A 14,149-nucleotide genomic window follows, 5' to 3' on the forward strand; every position below is an offset into this window, starting at 1 on the left:
ATGATGCAAGAGTGGAGTCACCGCAAGTTGTCGTGAACGTGTGTAGGTACTTCTGTTTGTGATTTTGACTCCCCTCTTTCTTCTCGCAGTTTATAGCGGCCAATGACAAGCTGTGGTTCTGGCTGGAGGTCAACTCGGTGGTTGACTTTTTCACTGTTCCTCCGGTCTTTGTCTCTGTCTACTTGAACAGAAGCTGGCTCGGTGAGTTGTCTCAGCTCCCGTTTGAAATTTATTTTTATTTTTTTTCATCTTACCTCTCCTCTTTCATACCATTGGACCTCAATCTTTACCTGTCAACCCTCCTCTTTATCACTGACCATCGGCGACCCCTCCCCACTCCATTTGGCTATTACCGCGAGTGCATCGCCGATGCTCCCTGGCTCCGGGCTGCAATCTTCTTCGCCTTGCCATGCAAAGTGACAGGAAATCTCCTCTGATACTTCAAAGGAGCATAGCAGTCTCTAATGGGGAGAAGAGTGACTTTGCTTGTGTGTCTTTAGAGGTTGCACCAAAATGGCACACAGTGGCCCATCACTGCGATCAATTCACAAAGAACTAGCATTAGTTCATCACAGACGCGCACACACACGCATGAGCAGTCTGGAAAACACCCCAACCTGTATTACATAATGGCCTACTTTTATCTCCGAGTTCAGAGTATCGTGACCCAAATTACACTGCAGTATAAAGGCTATGCCTTGCTCTGGTGCACAGCTACTTTGCTTGTAATACCGTGAATAATACTCATGACCTCAGTTCAATGCAAACAGAGACTTGCATATGTGATTCTGAGCTATGATGATGTCACAATATAAAACACTCGACTCAAATAATGGAATAATGTGGTTCCACTTCAGTTAGTTTACCTGCATTGCGTTTAATGTGGCAATATGTCTGTGTAAGCTCTCAGTCGTACAGGAGTGGTCCATCGATGAAAAGGTTTCTTCAGCCGTCATCTGTACTTTTGGAAGGTGTCGGACATTTCGCTTCTTATCCAAGAAACTTCGTCAGCAAACATTTGCTGGCGGTTTAATGTGGCATTATATAAATACTGACATGTGGCATTATGGTATTGTGTTTTGTGATTGAAAAGGCTTCTTTCCACATACTCCTGCCAGCTTGGTACTCGTTGAAATTGAGTAACCTTTTTTGATCAAGTTAAAATAAGGATTGTTTTTTTTCTTGTGCAGGGGGCGTAGAATTTGTTTTAATTAACACCATTGTCCAAGAAGATGCGTTGTAACCTTTCCGCAAGTAAATAAGCAGACTTGGCCACTATTTCATAATATTGAATATTGGAAAATAAAAATACATGCACTAAGAAATGGTTTTGGGAAAATGTGATTAATAAATAATAAAGGGTGTCACTGAAGTACCACTCCCCCTTTAGTGGACAAAATAATTACACACAATCGCTATATGAGAACATCCTGTCGATAAAAATAGTTTTGTACAAATAATGGCTTCCCCCACCAAATGCCTTACTCCTAGAGGATGCCTGGAGAAACGGGGAACACACTTTTTAATTAGTAATTGATGTAGATGCGGCCTTAAATTTTATATATTAAATCAAACCCACTTTATAAATTGAGCCATAACTCTCTAATATTTATGGACATGTGAATGCATACATTTGGAATTCTGCCTACTTGGGTCACAAAATCAATCAGTAATTATGAAGCCGAATTATGAGGTATTGAGGGTTTCAGTAAACGCCCCACCGTGGGTAATGAATCCCACTAGGAGTTCAGCTGTTGTAATGAATTAGAGATGGTCAAGTTATTCGGTTCTTGGTGCTCATGATGCAAGGTGTCCTCGTCTCCTCAGAAAATCACCGCAACTGGGGCCTTGATGAGGATGATGAAAGACTGTGAAATGGCAGTCTGGCTTCTGCTCGATATTCAGTCGCGTTTATTTACCTGTGACTTCTATATCTGGGCCTGAGGTTGATAGCGTTTGGACTGTAACGCACAAAACAGGAGCGCTAAGTTGAATGAAATTTCAAGTGTCAGATGTATTAATCAAAAGAATAATGGTTAGAATATATTTTCATTTATGTCATCTGTAAAGGCGATGAGTTTGTAACAAAACTCCTTGTGGCGTGTGGGTTAAGTGTTTACTAGGGGTAATATTTCCCCACGTGCCACAGGCCTCAAAAACCGTTGCCAAATATTGCTGATGAAATTAACCCACATATCTGCTAGCTTCTAGTGTATTGTAGAATATTAATGAGACTGCCCGAGTCACCGTTGATATTCACGCTGTGATGAGTTTGGACAGGAGTCGTGATTAATATACAGGTCATGTATCCACAATGTGGCCTTTTTATACCCTCGTGTCCAGGCTGAATAATCACAATTAATCACATGCCTTGGAACCTCTAGTGCCCCAGAAGTGGTAACATTATGATCTCAGACTTTTTTTTCACACAAGTTGCAGTTCTGGTTGAGGCCCAAACGTACGATGATGATAACAGTACAATGAATGGACTGCAGCATCGAAAATTAGATTTTTTTTTTGACATAGGAGCAATATAGGTGGCATAATTGTCACTGAAATGTGATTAATTTCATATTTGTCAATTCCAACGTGAATGAGTTGAATGACATAATCTAAAACGTTGAAAACGGCTTGTGCTCTTTGATGATGCTGTTTTTTTTTTGTTAAAACCCAAAAACTGAAAAACAGGACAATGACTAATTACCTGTGAAGCCCTCCGTCATATGTTTAATTCTGTCGAAATTTACAGACACAGAAATGGAATAGTCGTACAAATTGCAAAATAATAATGAAAAAAAATGTGAGCAATTAATGCCCAGTCAACAAACTTCATTGACACCAATCAATTACTTTTTGATTAGACGAGGCTTTGGTACACTCTAGTCTAGTGGCACTTTGGGGACATTTAGACGGAACGCCCAAATGAACACGTGAATTTTCCAGCAAATAGTTGATTTATATTTACCAAAACCATGATTTGGTGAATTTGTGAATATGTAGAGATTTATTGTATGCTGTGCTATGGCAATGTTGTTTTACATTTAATGTCCGTCCTGTGAATGTATGGCGACCGTTGTCGTCCGTCGGAAGTCATTTGGCAACAGGTGAAAAAGGTTATTTTGGTTGAAGAAAATAAATGAAATGACTTCTGAAACTAACAAAATAAATATAAAACTCAAATGGTATGTTAATGAAATAAAATAACAAAACTAACTGAAATTTAACAAACTCGCTTTCAAAACTATTGACAACTACAATAACTGAAAAAAAGTCAAACGGTTTAAAATGTGTTTTTTAAACTCACGTTTTATAATGTGATATGAGCCTGCAGAATGAGTGGACTAGAAAAATAATGAATTGATGTGTTCTATACAATGAGGCGGGATAACAGTCAACATATTATGACCGTACCTACACCAAATTATATTGACGTCTAGAAGTATAATGGTTTCTGACAATCAAGCCACAAAACTGTAATTACTGCATATTTCATTTACTGAAAGGACAACCATTTTTGGTTTCCTAACTGACATCAGAAAAACGTTTTAGAGCATCTAAAACACCCAAAACATGCAGGCTGATATTTTTAGTCAAATGCAAAACACCAATAAAAATGAGTTAAAGTGTCCCAAAACTACTTCAAAATGACCTTGGAGATGGCGAGTTTCAGAAGGTTGCGCACCCTTGTTCGTGACGTCACACCAGGACGTCTTGCCTTGCTCTAGAATACGTCTGTGTAAGCTCTCAGTCATACAGGAGTGGTCCATCAATGAGAAGGTTTCTTATGCCGTCATCTGTACAAATGTGAAGGTTTCGGACGTTTCGCCTCCTATCCAAGAGGCTTCGTCAGCGAACTAAAGTCTGACTGGTCGTATCGGCCCTATTTATATATCCCTAATGTCCAGACATGGTGGCGCCGGACACAGCTATGATAGGTCCCTACTCTCAGGTTGGGGGGACAGAGGACCCCTCCCTGTGGCCCCACTGATTGTTCCTACATTCCTGACTAACGACTGACCTATTACCCCCACTCCCACCGGTATCACCTCATCACCATAACGACCCTCATCAGCATTACGAAAGTTGCCTAACCTGTTTTGCCTAAGCAGGCTATTGTATGAACGATCCAAATTGAACCTCACCCCACCAGACCGGTTTAATGAAGGATTTTGTTGTTTTATAAGAATCGCTTCTTTTACCCCCCTTTCAAACCATCTATGTTCTTTCGCTAAGATTTTAACCTCATTGTCGTCAAATGAGTGGTTGCTAGCTTTTAGGTGCAAATGTACTGCCGATTGAGGTCCACTTATATTACCCCTGCAATGTTGATAAAGTCTTTTTTTGAGAATTTGTTGAGTCTCCCCAATGTACTGCTCTTTACAATTTTCATTCTTACAATGTATGGAATAAACTACATTACTTTGTTTTTCATTTGGTAGCCTATCTTTTGGATGTGTGTTTATCGGTTTGAAATAAGTAGGAATTTTATGTTGCCAAAGGACTCTGTAATTTTTCAGAAACTCCTGCAATGTACGGTACTGCTACTCCTCTCCTTTTTGTATCTTGAGAATTATTGGTTTCATTCCCTATTCTTTCTTTCTGACATTTGTTGAATGACCACTGAGGGTACCCACAGTTAGTGAGTGCTCTCCTGATATGTTTTGACTCCTTTTCTCTACCTTCAGTGCTAGTTGGTATTAGTTTAGCCCTATGCTGGAGGGTTCTGATAACTCCTAGTTTGTGTTGTAAAGGGTGGTTAGAGTCAAAAAGTAAGTATTGGTCAGTGTGCGTAGCCTTCCTAAAGACTTCTGTTTTTAGCGCTCTGTCCTCTTTTATAATTACTTTACAATCCAAGAAGGCTAGTTGGTTCTCTTGAATGTCCTCACGAGTAAATTTAATGTTGAAGTCTACAGAGTTGAGGTGATCTGTGAAGGATTGAATTTCTTGTTTCTTAATTATGACAAAAGTATCGTCCACATATCTAAACCAGTGTCTAGGTTTTGTCCCTGGGAAGGATGTGAGGGCCTGTTTCTCCATCTCTTCCATGTAAAGATTAGCCACTATGGGTGAAACTGGTGAGCCCATAGCACAACCATGAATTTGTTTATAACATTTTTCCCGAAATTGAAAATACGTAGTATTAAGGCAGATTTCTAATAGTTGGCAGATGTGATCCGGTTTAAGTTTGGTTCTTTCATGCAGAGAAACATCCGCCAGCAGCCTCGTCCTCACCACTGAGACTGCTGCTGGGGTTGGGACAGATGTAAAGAGAGAAGTCACATCGTATGATGCCAAAGTTTCCTCAGGTTCCAATATGAGGTCTTTGATCCTCTCTACAAACCCTGTGGTGTTCTCTACGTGATATTCTGTGTTAGGAGGAGGCGAAACGTCCGAAACCTTCACATTTGTACAGATGACGGCTGAAGAAACCTTCTCATCTTGCTCTAGAATCAAAACAATGGCTTCAGATTTGAAGATGCTGCTTTCTTGTTACTCATCCAGTTATGAATATGATTCAAATAGTTCTGAAGAGGAAAGCATAAATGCTTGCAATCGATTAAAGAAGTCCTTCCATATCAATTCGATCTGTCAGGACTGCGATGTGGCGGCCCGGTAGTCGAGTGGTTAGCACACCGGCTTCACAGAGGTCGCCGGTTCGCGTCCCGGTCCAGCCTCCCTGTGTGGAGTTTGCATGTTCTCCCCGGACCCGCGTGGGTTTTCTCCGGGTCCTCCGGTTTCCTCCCACACTTCAAAAACATGCATGGCAGGCAGATTGACCACTCCAAATTGTCCCTAGGAGTGAGTGTGAGAGTGACTGTTGTATGTCTTTGTGTGCCCTGCGATTGGCTGGAAACCAATTCAGGGTGTCCCCCGCCTCGTGCCCGAAGACAGCTGAGATAGGCTCCAGCAACCCCCGCGACCCTAATGAGGAATAAGCTGTACGGAAAATGAGATGAGATGAGGACTGCAATGTGGGCTGATTTGTCTGCTGCGAATTTGTGTCAGCTCGTATCAAATAGTAGTCTTGGTGCAACACACAACGATTCACCATCGCATTATTTATTTGTTTTCCGTCTAATTTTGCCATCAACACGGATCAACACGAAGTTTTCAGACCAAACTTTGGGTACGGTCAGGCGCGTTCCAGACGTGACGTCACGTCAGGCATCGTCATCAACTCGAAAACAAGACTTCCTGAATATTCAGCGCGACTCGTAAAACGTAAAATATAGCTATATGCCATGGGATTTTTGTAAAATACGCTCAGTAGAAGTCATTTGAAGTGATTTTACAAATTATGGACACAACTTGTCCGGAGGCGTCGGTTGTCCTTTAAGGGGCAAGTCGAAGCAGTTGCTCAAGCAATGTCCGGCAGTGCATTCTCAATGCGTTGTTTTTGTTATTTTTATTTACATTCCCGCCCAAGGGATGGATATACACCCCCAGCGAGTGCAATGAATTTTAACGACAACACCTCCCGAACTCCTCGTGACGTCCAGCTCACCCTGCACCAGCGCAAACAGTCCACTTGGTCCATGTCAAATTGTCATTTCTCCACATCCCCACGTGAAGTGGCGATCGAGCAGAATAGAATGCGCGGCTAATGAATGATACTATGCAAGAATTAATCCCCCCTTGATTAATTTGCATTGACGTTGCTCCAAAGGGAGCGACGGGATTAATATATGCTTACTCTCTGTAGCTCCTCCAACTTTAATTCTCGGTCAGTAAAGGAGATAATTTGTTAGTTTCTGTAAATAGAATGAATTAATTTATACTTGAGGTGTGTTTGTTTCGGCGGCTCGTGAGTAGGAAGCGCAGGCCCTCTCCAACGCAAACCGGTACTGCCCCCACGTGGTGCTTTTGTGCACTGCACGTAGCAAACCCAAATGGACATTTCGGTTTGACGTACATTGTACAATAAGTCGTACATGAAGTTTGAACCTATCTGACGATGTCTTGAATTAGACAGCCACGCCATCATTTATTAGATATTCTTCATGGCGTTCCATCATCCTCCCGCATAGCAAAAACATGCATGTTTAATATTATACATACCATAAAGGTCAGGTGTGAAGTCAAATTGGCCAACAATCTTTTCAGGAATAGGGCTCAAAACAATTAACACTACACAAACTAAATGTTTTGATGGACCAGTATTGTGGATGCTGAAAATCTGACGTTTATGTGAGGCGGATTTCCATCGTTTCCGTATGAATGAATTTGAATTGTGTCGAGCATTGCATCATCTAATCCCACCAGGGGTATAATCCCAGATGAAGCAGACTGCTGATTGATAAAAGGCCCCGGTGCGCCGGCCCATGCCAGAACACGCGTGCTACCTCGCAAAGCCTCAATGAAGCCTCCGGGAAAAACCTTCCCCCCAACCCCCTTCTTTCAATGAGCATCTGGCCAGCAGACACGTGTGTTCAACCCCCGCGTGTACAAGAGGCTTTGGCGTGTGTGGCAAAGAGATTTTCCTCATACGGCCGCACGTGTTTTCAGAGGCACCGGAAGTTCATTGAGATTTTGTTTTCTGCTGTGAGGAATTTTCACTTGAATTTACTGCTCATTGCCTTGTGAAAAATGATGATGATATCCGTCATGGTTTATTTCATCTGTTACCCTTAGTGTTCTTGATTGTCCTTAATCCCGAGCAAAATTTTTCATTCGACAGAAAGGATTTTAGGCAAATCGATGTGTTGATGGAAACGATGATGCAGAGAGGTTGATGAAAGGTGAAACTGGATGTTTGGGATTAAAAGCATTGGAACAAAATGAAAAAAAAAACAACAAGATATACGTATATTATATGAGATGGTATTTGGCTCAGTGGGACCATACCTCTCGGAGTTCTAGTAGTTACAGCTATGTTGTCGGCATTGACCGTTTGGATGTGTTGACGCTGAAAGAAGGATCCTGCTTGTTCATCTTTTGCTTTTTATTCATTGGAGACATTGATCTGGAAAGCCTTTAAGAAACCAACTTGGCTGAAGGAGAGTAAAAATTCATCTTGCTGCCATGATACCACCAAAGCTGCTCATGTATCGACGCACTCTCAGCACGCTTAATTTGGACCAGCTGCAGGAGCTGCCTCGGTGGAAGAAGTCTAGTAGCGATATTTTCCACAGTGGCTATCGAGTGAGGCAAAGCCATCATTCGATGGCGACACAAGAAAGGCCGACCGGAGTTTACCATTCTCTCTGTTGCTGTTTGCGCTTCCTCTACAAGTGGGGTAAAATTGACACTGATGAAATGAAAAGACACAGAACTGCTGTCCCTTGTATTGCCACCAATTTAATAAACAAAGGAAAGACACCCCATTAAATAATTCATGAGAAAACAATGTGTTTTGTTCCGCGAACTCGCATGGTTTCCATAGACATGAATAATTACACATATACATAGATATTACATATATATTTTACATACAGTGTACTTGACCAGATAGTAAATGGCAGACAATTTAGGTTTACGTCATTCTGTATGAACACAGAATGGCAGCAACGTTTGATGAATTGTCATAAAATGTATTTTAAAATGTATTTTAGAGTTTTTCTCCGCTCATGGAGGACCCGTTTATCACCACTCATGTATTTTGCAATTGTTTCATCTAAATGTATTCCTCGACAGGCTACACGACCAGTGCAGTAATTGTGGTGATAATTGTTTGAGGTGCGTACATCCAATTTAGTGATGGGACAGGATTACACACAATACCGAGATAGATGTTCCATCTTAAGCATTGAACAAGCTGCTCTAAGGTCCTGATCGAGGCTCATTAGAAGGAATCCATTTTAAAATGCACTAAGGTATCAAAAGTGCAGAGGAAGTGTCAGCAGACCCCCTTCACACAGACACACACACACCTCACCCTCCCTCCCGTGATTTCAACATTATTCTAAAAGTGTCGTTTTATACTGATGGTGTAACTTCTATTTTCCTTTCTCTCCGTCTCACAGGTTTAAGATTCCTGAGAGCGCTAAGATTGATACAGTTCTCAGAGATCTTACAGTTTTTGAATATCTTGAAAACAAGGTAATGTTCTCCTCAGCGGGCTCATCCAGCGTCCCACAAATGTACTCACTCACAAGCCAGTCGCCATCGTGATATATTTTCACACTATAATAGTCCTGTTTAGTAGTGTCATGATTTGTTTCAATCAACAATTATGGCTCGATGATGAGTGATATATTTTATGATATTCCAATACAGTGCATATGATTATGATAATGAATTTTAAACTTGAGTTGTCTGAGTTTTTTTTTTTTTTTGCAAAAAGATTTTGAGCAGAAAGCAATGCACCATAAATTGAGTAGTTGAACGTTTATTTTATTCAAAGATAATTACTGTATAAGGTGCACCCAAATACCTTAATTTTCTTTACAAGATGACCCTGCGCCTTATACGCAGGTGCACCTTATATGTGCGGTCATATTGAGGCACAACAGGTCTCGCAACTACTGTCAGTACCCACCGACACCATTTCCCCCTGTTGAAGAAGTTGTGTAACCTCAACCTCTGCTCTAGCACCTTATAATGTGGTGTGCCTTTTATTTAAAAACTTTTATATCTTTCTATATTCTATTTAGAAAACACTTTCATTCATTGAAGGTGCGCCTTACAGTCCGGTGTACTTTATATATGGAAAATGTTTGAGAATACACCATTCATTGGGGGTGTGTCTTATACTCCGGTGCGCCTTTTACACTGGAAAAGTATGTTAAAGAAAATAGTATGACATCAATGCAAATAATAGTAAGTATTGACATTTTTTTGTGTCAAAGAACATTTTCATCTCCACCATGTGTGAAGGAATCATTCAGAAATCATATTTCCTTGATCAAATATCATGAAAAAAAACATTTAATCAATATGGTTTGTTGTTGTTGTCAATACCATGTTATTATGTGAAATGAGACAATCTTTGTCTGAGTGTTCTTAACTCCTTTGCCCACGCCGATGTTGGGATTTAGCAGAACTTCCTGCTCACATCTTTTTCTAACGTCTAAAAGTTGTTTGTTGTCTTTTTCGGTTTCCTCTTGACAGCAATTCCATCAAGCTGGTGAACCTGTGTTCCATCTTCATCAGCACATGGCTCACCGCTGCAGGATTCATACATTTGGTAAGTGGATGGAATCGACATTCAGTGCAGTCCGGTGATAAATTAACGGCGTCAACACGGAGACGCCACCCATAATCGTAAGTGTCACATATTTCAACAAGTTCAACCTCAAGACTTTTTTTGCCTGGTTAGCATAGTAATTTAAACAGAAGAATAAAACCAACAAACTGGCATTGCTTTATTCCACACACACACACACACACACACACACACACACACACACACACACACACACACACACACACACACACACACACACACACACACACACACCTCTCCATCCATTTGATCAATTCATAACGAATGTTATTCCGTCAACGCAAGCAGTTGTTATACTATTTATATCGTACTTCAGGTCAGGGAGGATCATCAATTATGACGTGTTTTTATGTGGAATCTTTCGATCGGCCAATAAAAATATCATTTAGTTTAAAGAGTCTTGACATAGTACAGAAACAGAAATAAAATATTTGGTTAATGCTCTTTATTCAGGGCTGTAGTGGCATAAACGTTGTTTGTTAGGTCTAAAATACTATGTGTAATAGAAATGTTTCAATATTTATGTGGCAGTCACAAAATGTGCATGCTTTGGACTGCATTGCAAAAAAAATAAAAAAAGGTTGTGCATTTATTTTAATTTGCACTACTGCAGTAATGTATATTACCACTAGATGGTAGTCTAAGCTCAGAACAGTGCCAACTCCTCTCCCCAAGCAAAGATGAAAGCTGTCCGTGTTGTCTTTGAAATATTGTCGTTGATTTGTTGACTTTGTGTTCAGACATGTTGACATGATTCATCTTCCCGATTTTCATCTTAGGTGGAAAACTCAGGGGATCCTTGGGAAAACTTCCAAAACTTCCAGACACTCTCTTATTGGGAATGTGTCTACTTATTGATGGTGACCATGTCCACGGTGGGCTACGGGGATGTCTATGCAAAAACCACCTTGGGGCGCCTGTTCATGGTCTTCTTCATCCTCGGTGGTTTGGTAAAATTGGATTTTGATCGATCATGCCTTATTCACCTCTTTTCTTACCTTCCCCCTAACTTCTAACCTTAAAACCCGTCTGCCCCTTTCAATATGCGGCTTAGACTTAATTATGATATCAATGACATGATGCTAAGTGATACTTGAAACATTCCAATTTGAAAACACGTTTACCGAGTTGTATTGTTCCCTTTAGCCTCTTGTCTCATGTCTGCCGTAATTACGCTGTGTTCCTTTCTCCCCTTTCCTTTCTGTACGTTTCACATGGCGCTATTTTTTAATGATATTGTTAATGTTCACAGTTGCGGTTTCAGGACACCCTCCCTCTTGTGTCCCATCCCTTAATTCCAACAAACACATGGGCAGGGAGATGAGGCTTAGGCCAGCCTGACTGTTACCACAGCAACAGAGGCAGGAACAGCCTCCCCTCAGGTTTTTTTTCTGAGTAACCAACCACCTTTACGCTAAAAATGACTGAGTGCGTTTAGACCGTATGCTAGAATGTGGGAAAAGTATCATAAAGCATCAAGGATCTGTTGTTTTCATACCACATAGTTGCATCGCAGGCCTAATCTGAACCAAACACAGTCAATAAAAAACAAAATAAAAGCAATCGTAACCGCAAAACAGACCAGAAATGTTATTTTCTTAATGGAAAAAATAAAATATGAAATCAAACGACGATAATAACAACAAAAATAGAAGCCTGCTTGGAGCCAAAGCAAACAGAATAAGCAGCACAATAGTTTTACACCCAATAATAATAACACTATTCGGGAATACAGTACATGATTGTAACGGCTAAAGAAACTTGAGCAACTGCATCGGAGAAATCATCCAAAAAAATGACTGGCGTTTGGTTTCATTTTTGACTGTTCACAATTGCCAATAGACAATTTTTTATTGATAAATGGCGTCCAAGTTAAAGTATTGTTACTTCATCCCTATCAGAAATTGAGCTTGGATCTTTTTTATGTTTTTTTTTTTTTATATATTACAGTATAGATGTCTTCCCCAAAAAATCTATACATTTGCGAATGCCGAATTGCTATAGTAATTGTAAGAAAAAATATCACAGAATAATAACTGGTCTATGACTGCCCTCAGATACCTTAATTATAAGTTTTCGTTTGACTCTGTTTCAGCCAGCCAAATGTCACCATCAATTTAGCGATGGCCTGCAGCTGTGTGATTGGGTCCCCTGGCGTGGCCATCAGTGTATCAATTTACCACCCTTCACCTCTCAGAGTTCTAGAAAGCTTTCTATCATCACCCCTGTCTGAATAATGACCCCGGAAGATGGTTTCAAAGCAAGTAATCTTCGCAGGCTTCCCTAAAAATCCCTAACTGAAAATTTCCCTGTCAATGAATGTTGCGTCAGTGAGGCTTGGGCAAAACGCAGTCAGCTCATTCTCCAAAACCTGACAAATGTGTGTCAATGTGTTTTGCTGCGGTGGGGTATCAGGAGGGCCTATTCAAATCAACCTACCCGATCATTTGTGTTTGTTGGACAAAACATGGCACATAGGTTTTTCTTAAACGTTCTACTTTGCTATGAGAAGAAAAAAAATCCTATCACATGCTCAGAGTAAACCAGCTGTGATAATTTTACCCCAAAAATCCAAAAGTAAAAAAAAGAATTTCTCACATAACTGTAGACGAGAGTTGCTGGAATTGAAAAGCAAAGTCATATTTCTCTCTTTTGGAGAAATGTGGGTTCTCGCACAGCCCAGCGCTCGCTCTCTCGTCTCTTTTTTAGCTTCTGCTTCTGTCTTCTATCTTCTCCTTAGGCCATGTTTGCCAGCTACGTCCCTGAAATCATAGAGTTAATAGGAAACCGCAAGAAATATGGTGGTTCCTATAGTGCAGTTAATGGGAGAAAGTAAGTATTCCAGGCGGTTCTGCTGTTGTTCTGTGTGCGGTGGAACCCTCGCTGCATGCCTTTTGTTCTATATTTTGTTTCTGTTTCATGCATGTAGGCCATGTTTGCTCGCTACGTGCCAGAAATTGCTGCTCTCATCCTTAATCGGAAGAAATACGGAGGGAGTTATAACTCGACACGAGGCCGAAAGTAAGTTGGAACCCAGACAAGGTGTGGTTGTGTGACCCACCCCCAATCCCTTTCACTTAAAGTCAGTCACCGAGGGGGTGTTAGAGTATTTAAAAATGGTTAACAAGTCACACTGCGTGACTGGAGACCTTGGCCATGTAGACGTACATGTTCATGCTTCTTTCCGCGCTTTGCTCTTAGCCATCTTCTTCTTCTTGCTCACTCTTTCTCACTCTGAGCTCATCTGAGGGCCACACTGAAAACAATGAGATGAGGAAAAAAATCACAAAGATGAGTGAACAGAGTTCCAAATTTTAAAGGTAATTTTAATGAGCACCAGTGAGTTATGTATAGCATGTGAAAGCCTGGAACATGCTTTCTTACAAGTATTTAACATATACAATAGAGCTGATAAAATTAGTTGACAAGTCATAATTCAAATTGTCGTCAGTTAATTTAATAGTAATTTGTGTATTTGGTGATTTTTATCGAAACTACCACATTTCGTCTTTTTTCAGCTAGCTTTTTTCGCATATAGTTTCGCTTAGTAGTTTTTACACACGTCATCAGTGACGTGTGTAAAAACTACAGCAATGCAAGACGTCTTGGCGTGACGTCACGAACTGGGGGCGGGACTTTCTGAAAATGCCCAATTCGCAGCTCAATTTTTTGCAGATTTTAGACACGTGACGTCATTTTTATTGGTGTTTTGCATTTGAATAAAAATATCATTCTGCGTGTTTTGGGTATTTTAGATGCTATAAAACGTTTTTCTGATGTCAGTTAGGAAACAAAAAAGTGACGTCGTTTGTCCTTTAATGTTTCATTCATTCATCTGTTTTTCTCCATTTTATACCATAAAATTAATATTTATTTTTGAAGGTGTATACAAACCACGCATTGGCGAATGAATACCAGATGGCGTTGGACAGGGCGCCCAAAAACAAATAAAACAGTTGAAAAGAAGAATGTGTGAATAGCGAA

General features: G+C 40.4%; 1 protein-coding gene across 13 annotated transcripts in view; it reads left to right on the forward strand.

Moving 5' to 3' along the window:
* LOC148889303 (calcium-activated potassium channel subunit alpha-1a) overlaps window positions 1-14,149 on the forward strand; it is a 150,995-nt gene that overhangs the window by 79,237 nt on the left and 57,609 nt on the right. For 11 of the 13 annotated variants that reach the window (XM_089011865.1, XM_089011867.1, XM_089011868.1 and 8 more), the window contains exons 5-9: window positions 90-201; window positions 8,964-9,039; window positions 10,051-10,126; window positions 10,945-11,115; window positions 12,906-12,997. In XM_089011865.1, the coding sequence (XP_088867991.1) occupies window positions 90-201; window positions 8,964-9,039; window positions 10,051-10,126; window positions 10,945-11,115; window positions 12,906-12,997 (527 nt within the window). Of the gene's footprint in view, window positions 1-89; window positions 202-8,963; window positions 9,040-10,050; window positions 10,127-10,944; window positions 11,116-12,905; window positions 12,998-13,094; window positions 13,187-14,149 lie in introns of all 13 variants that reach the window. The other 2 variants (XM_089011875.1, XM_089011877.1) reach the window with 1 other exon arrangement.

This window comes from Hippocampus bargibanti, linkage group LG13, assembly GCF_051943395.1.
Source record: "Hippocampus bargibanti isolate YZ-2025 linkage group LG13, ASM5194339v1, whole genome shotgun sequence".
In the NCBI taxonomy this organism is placed as follows: domain Eukaryota; kingdom Metazoa; phylum Chordata; class Actinopteri; order Syngnathiformes; family Syngnathidae; genus Hippocampus; species Hippocampus bargibanti.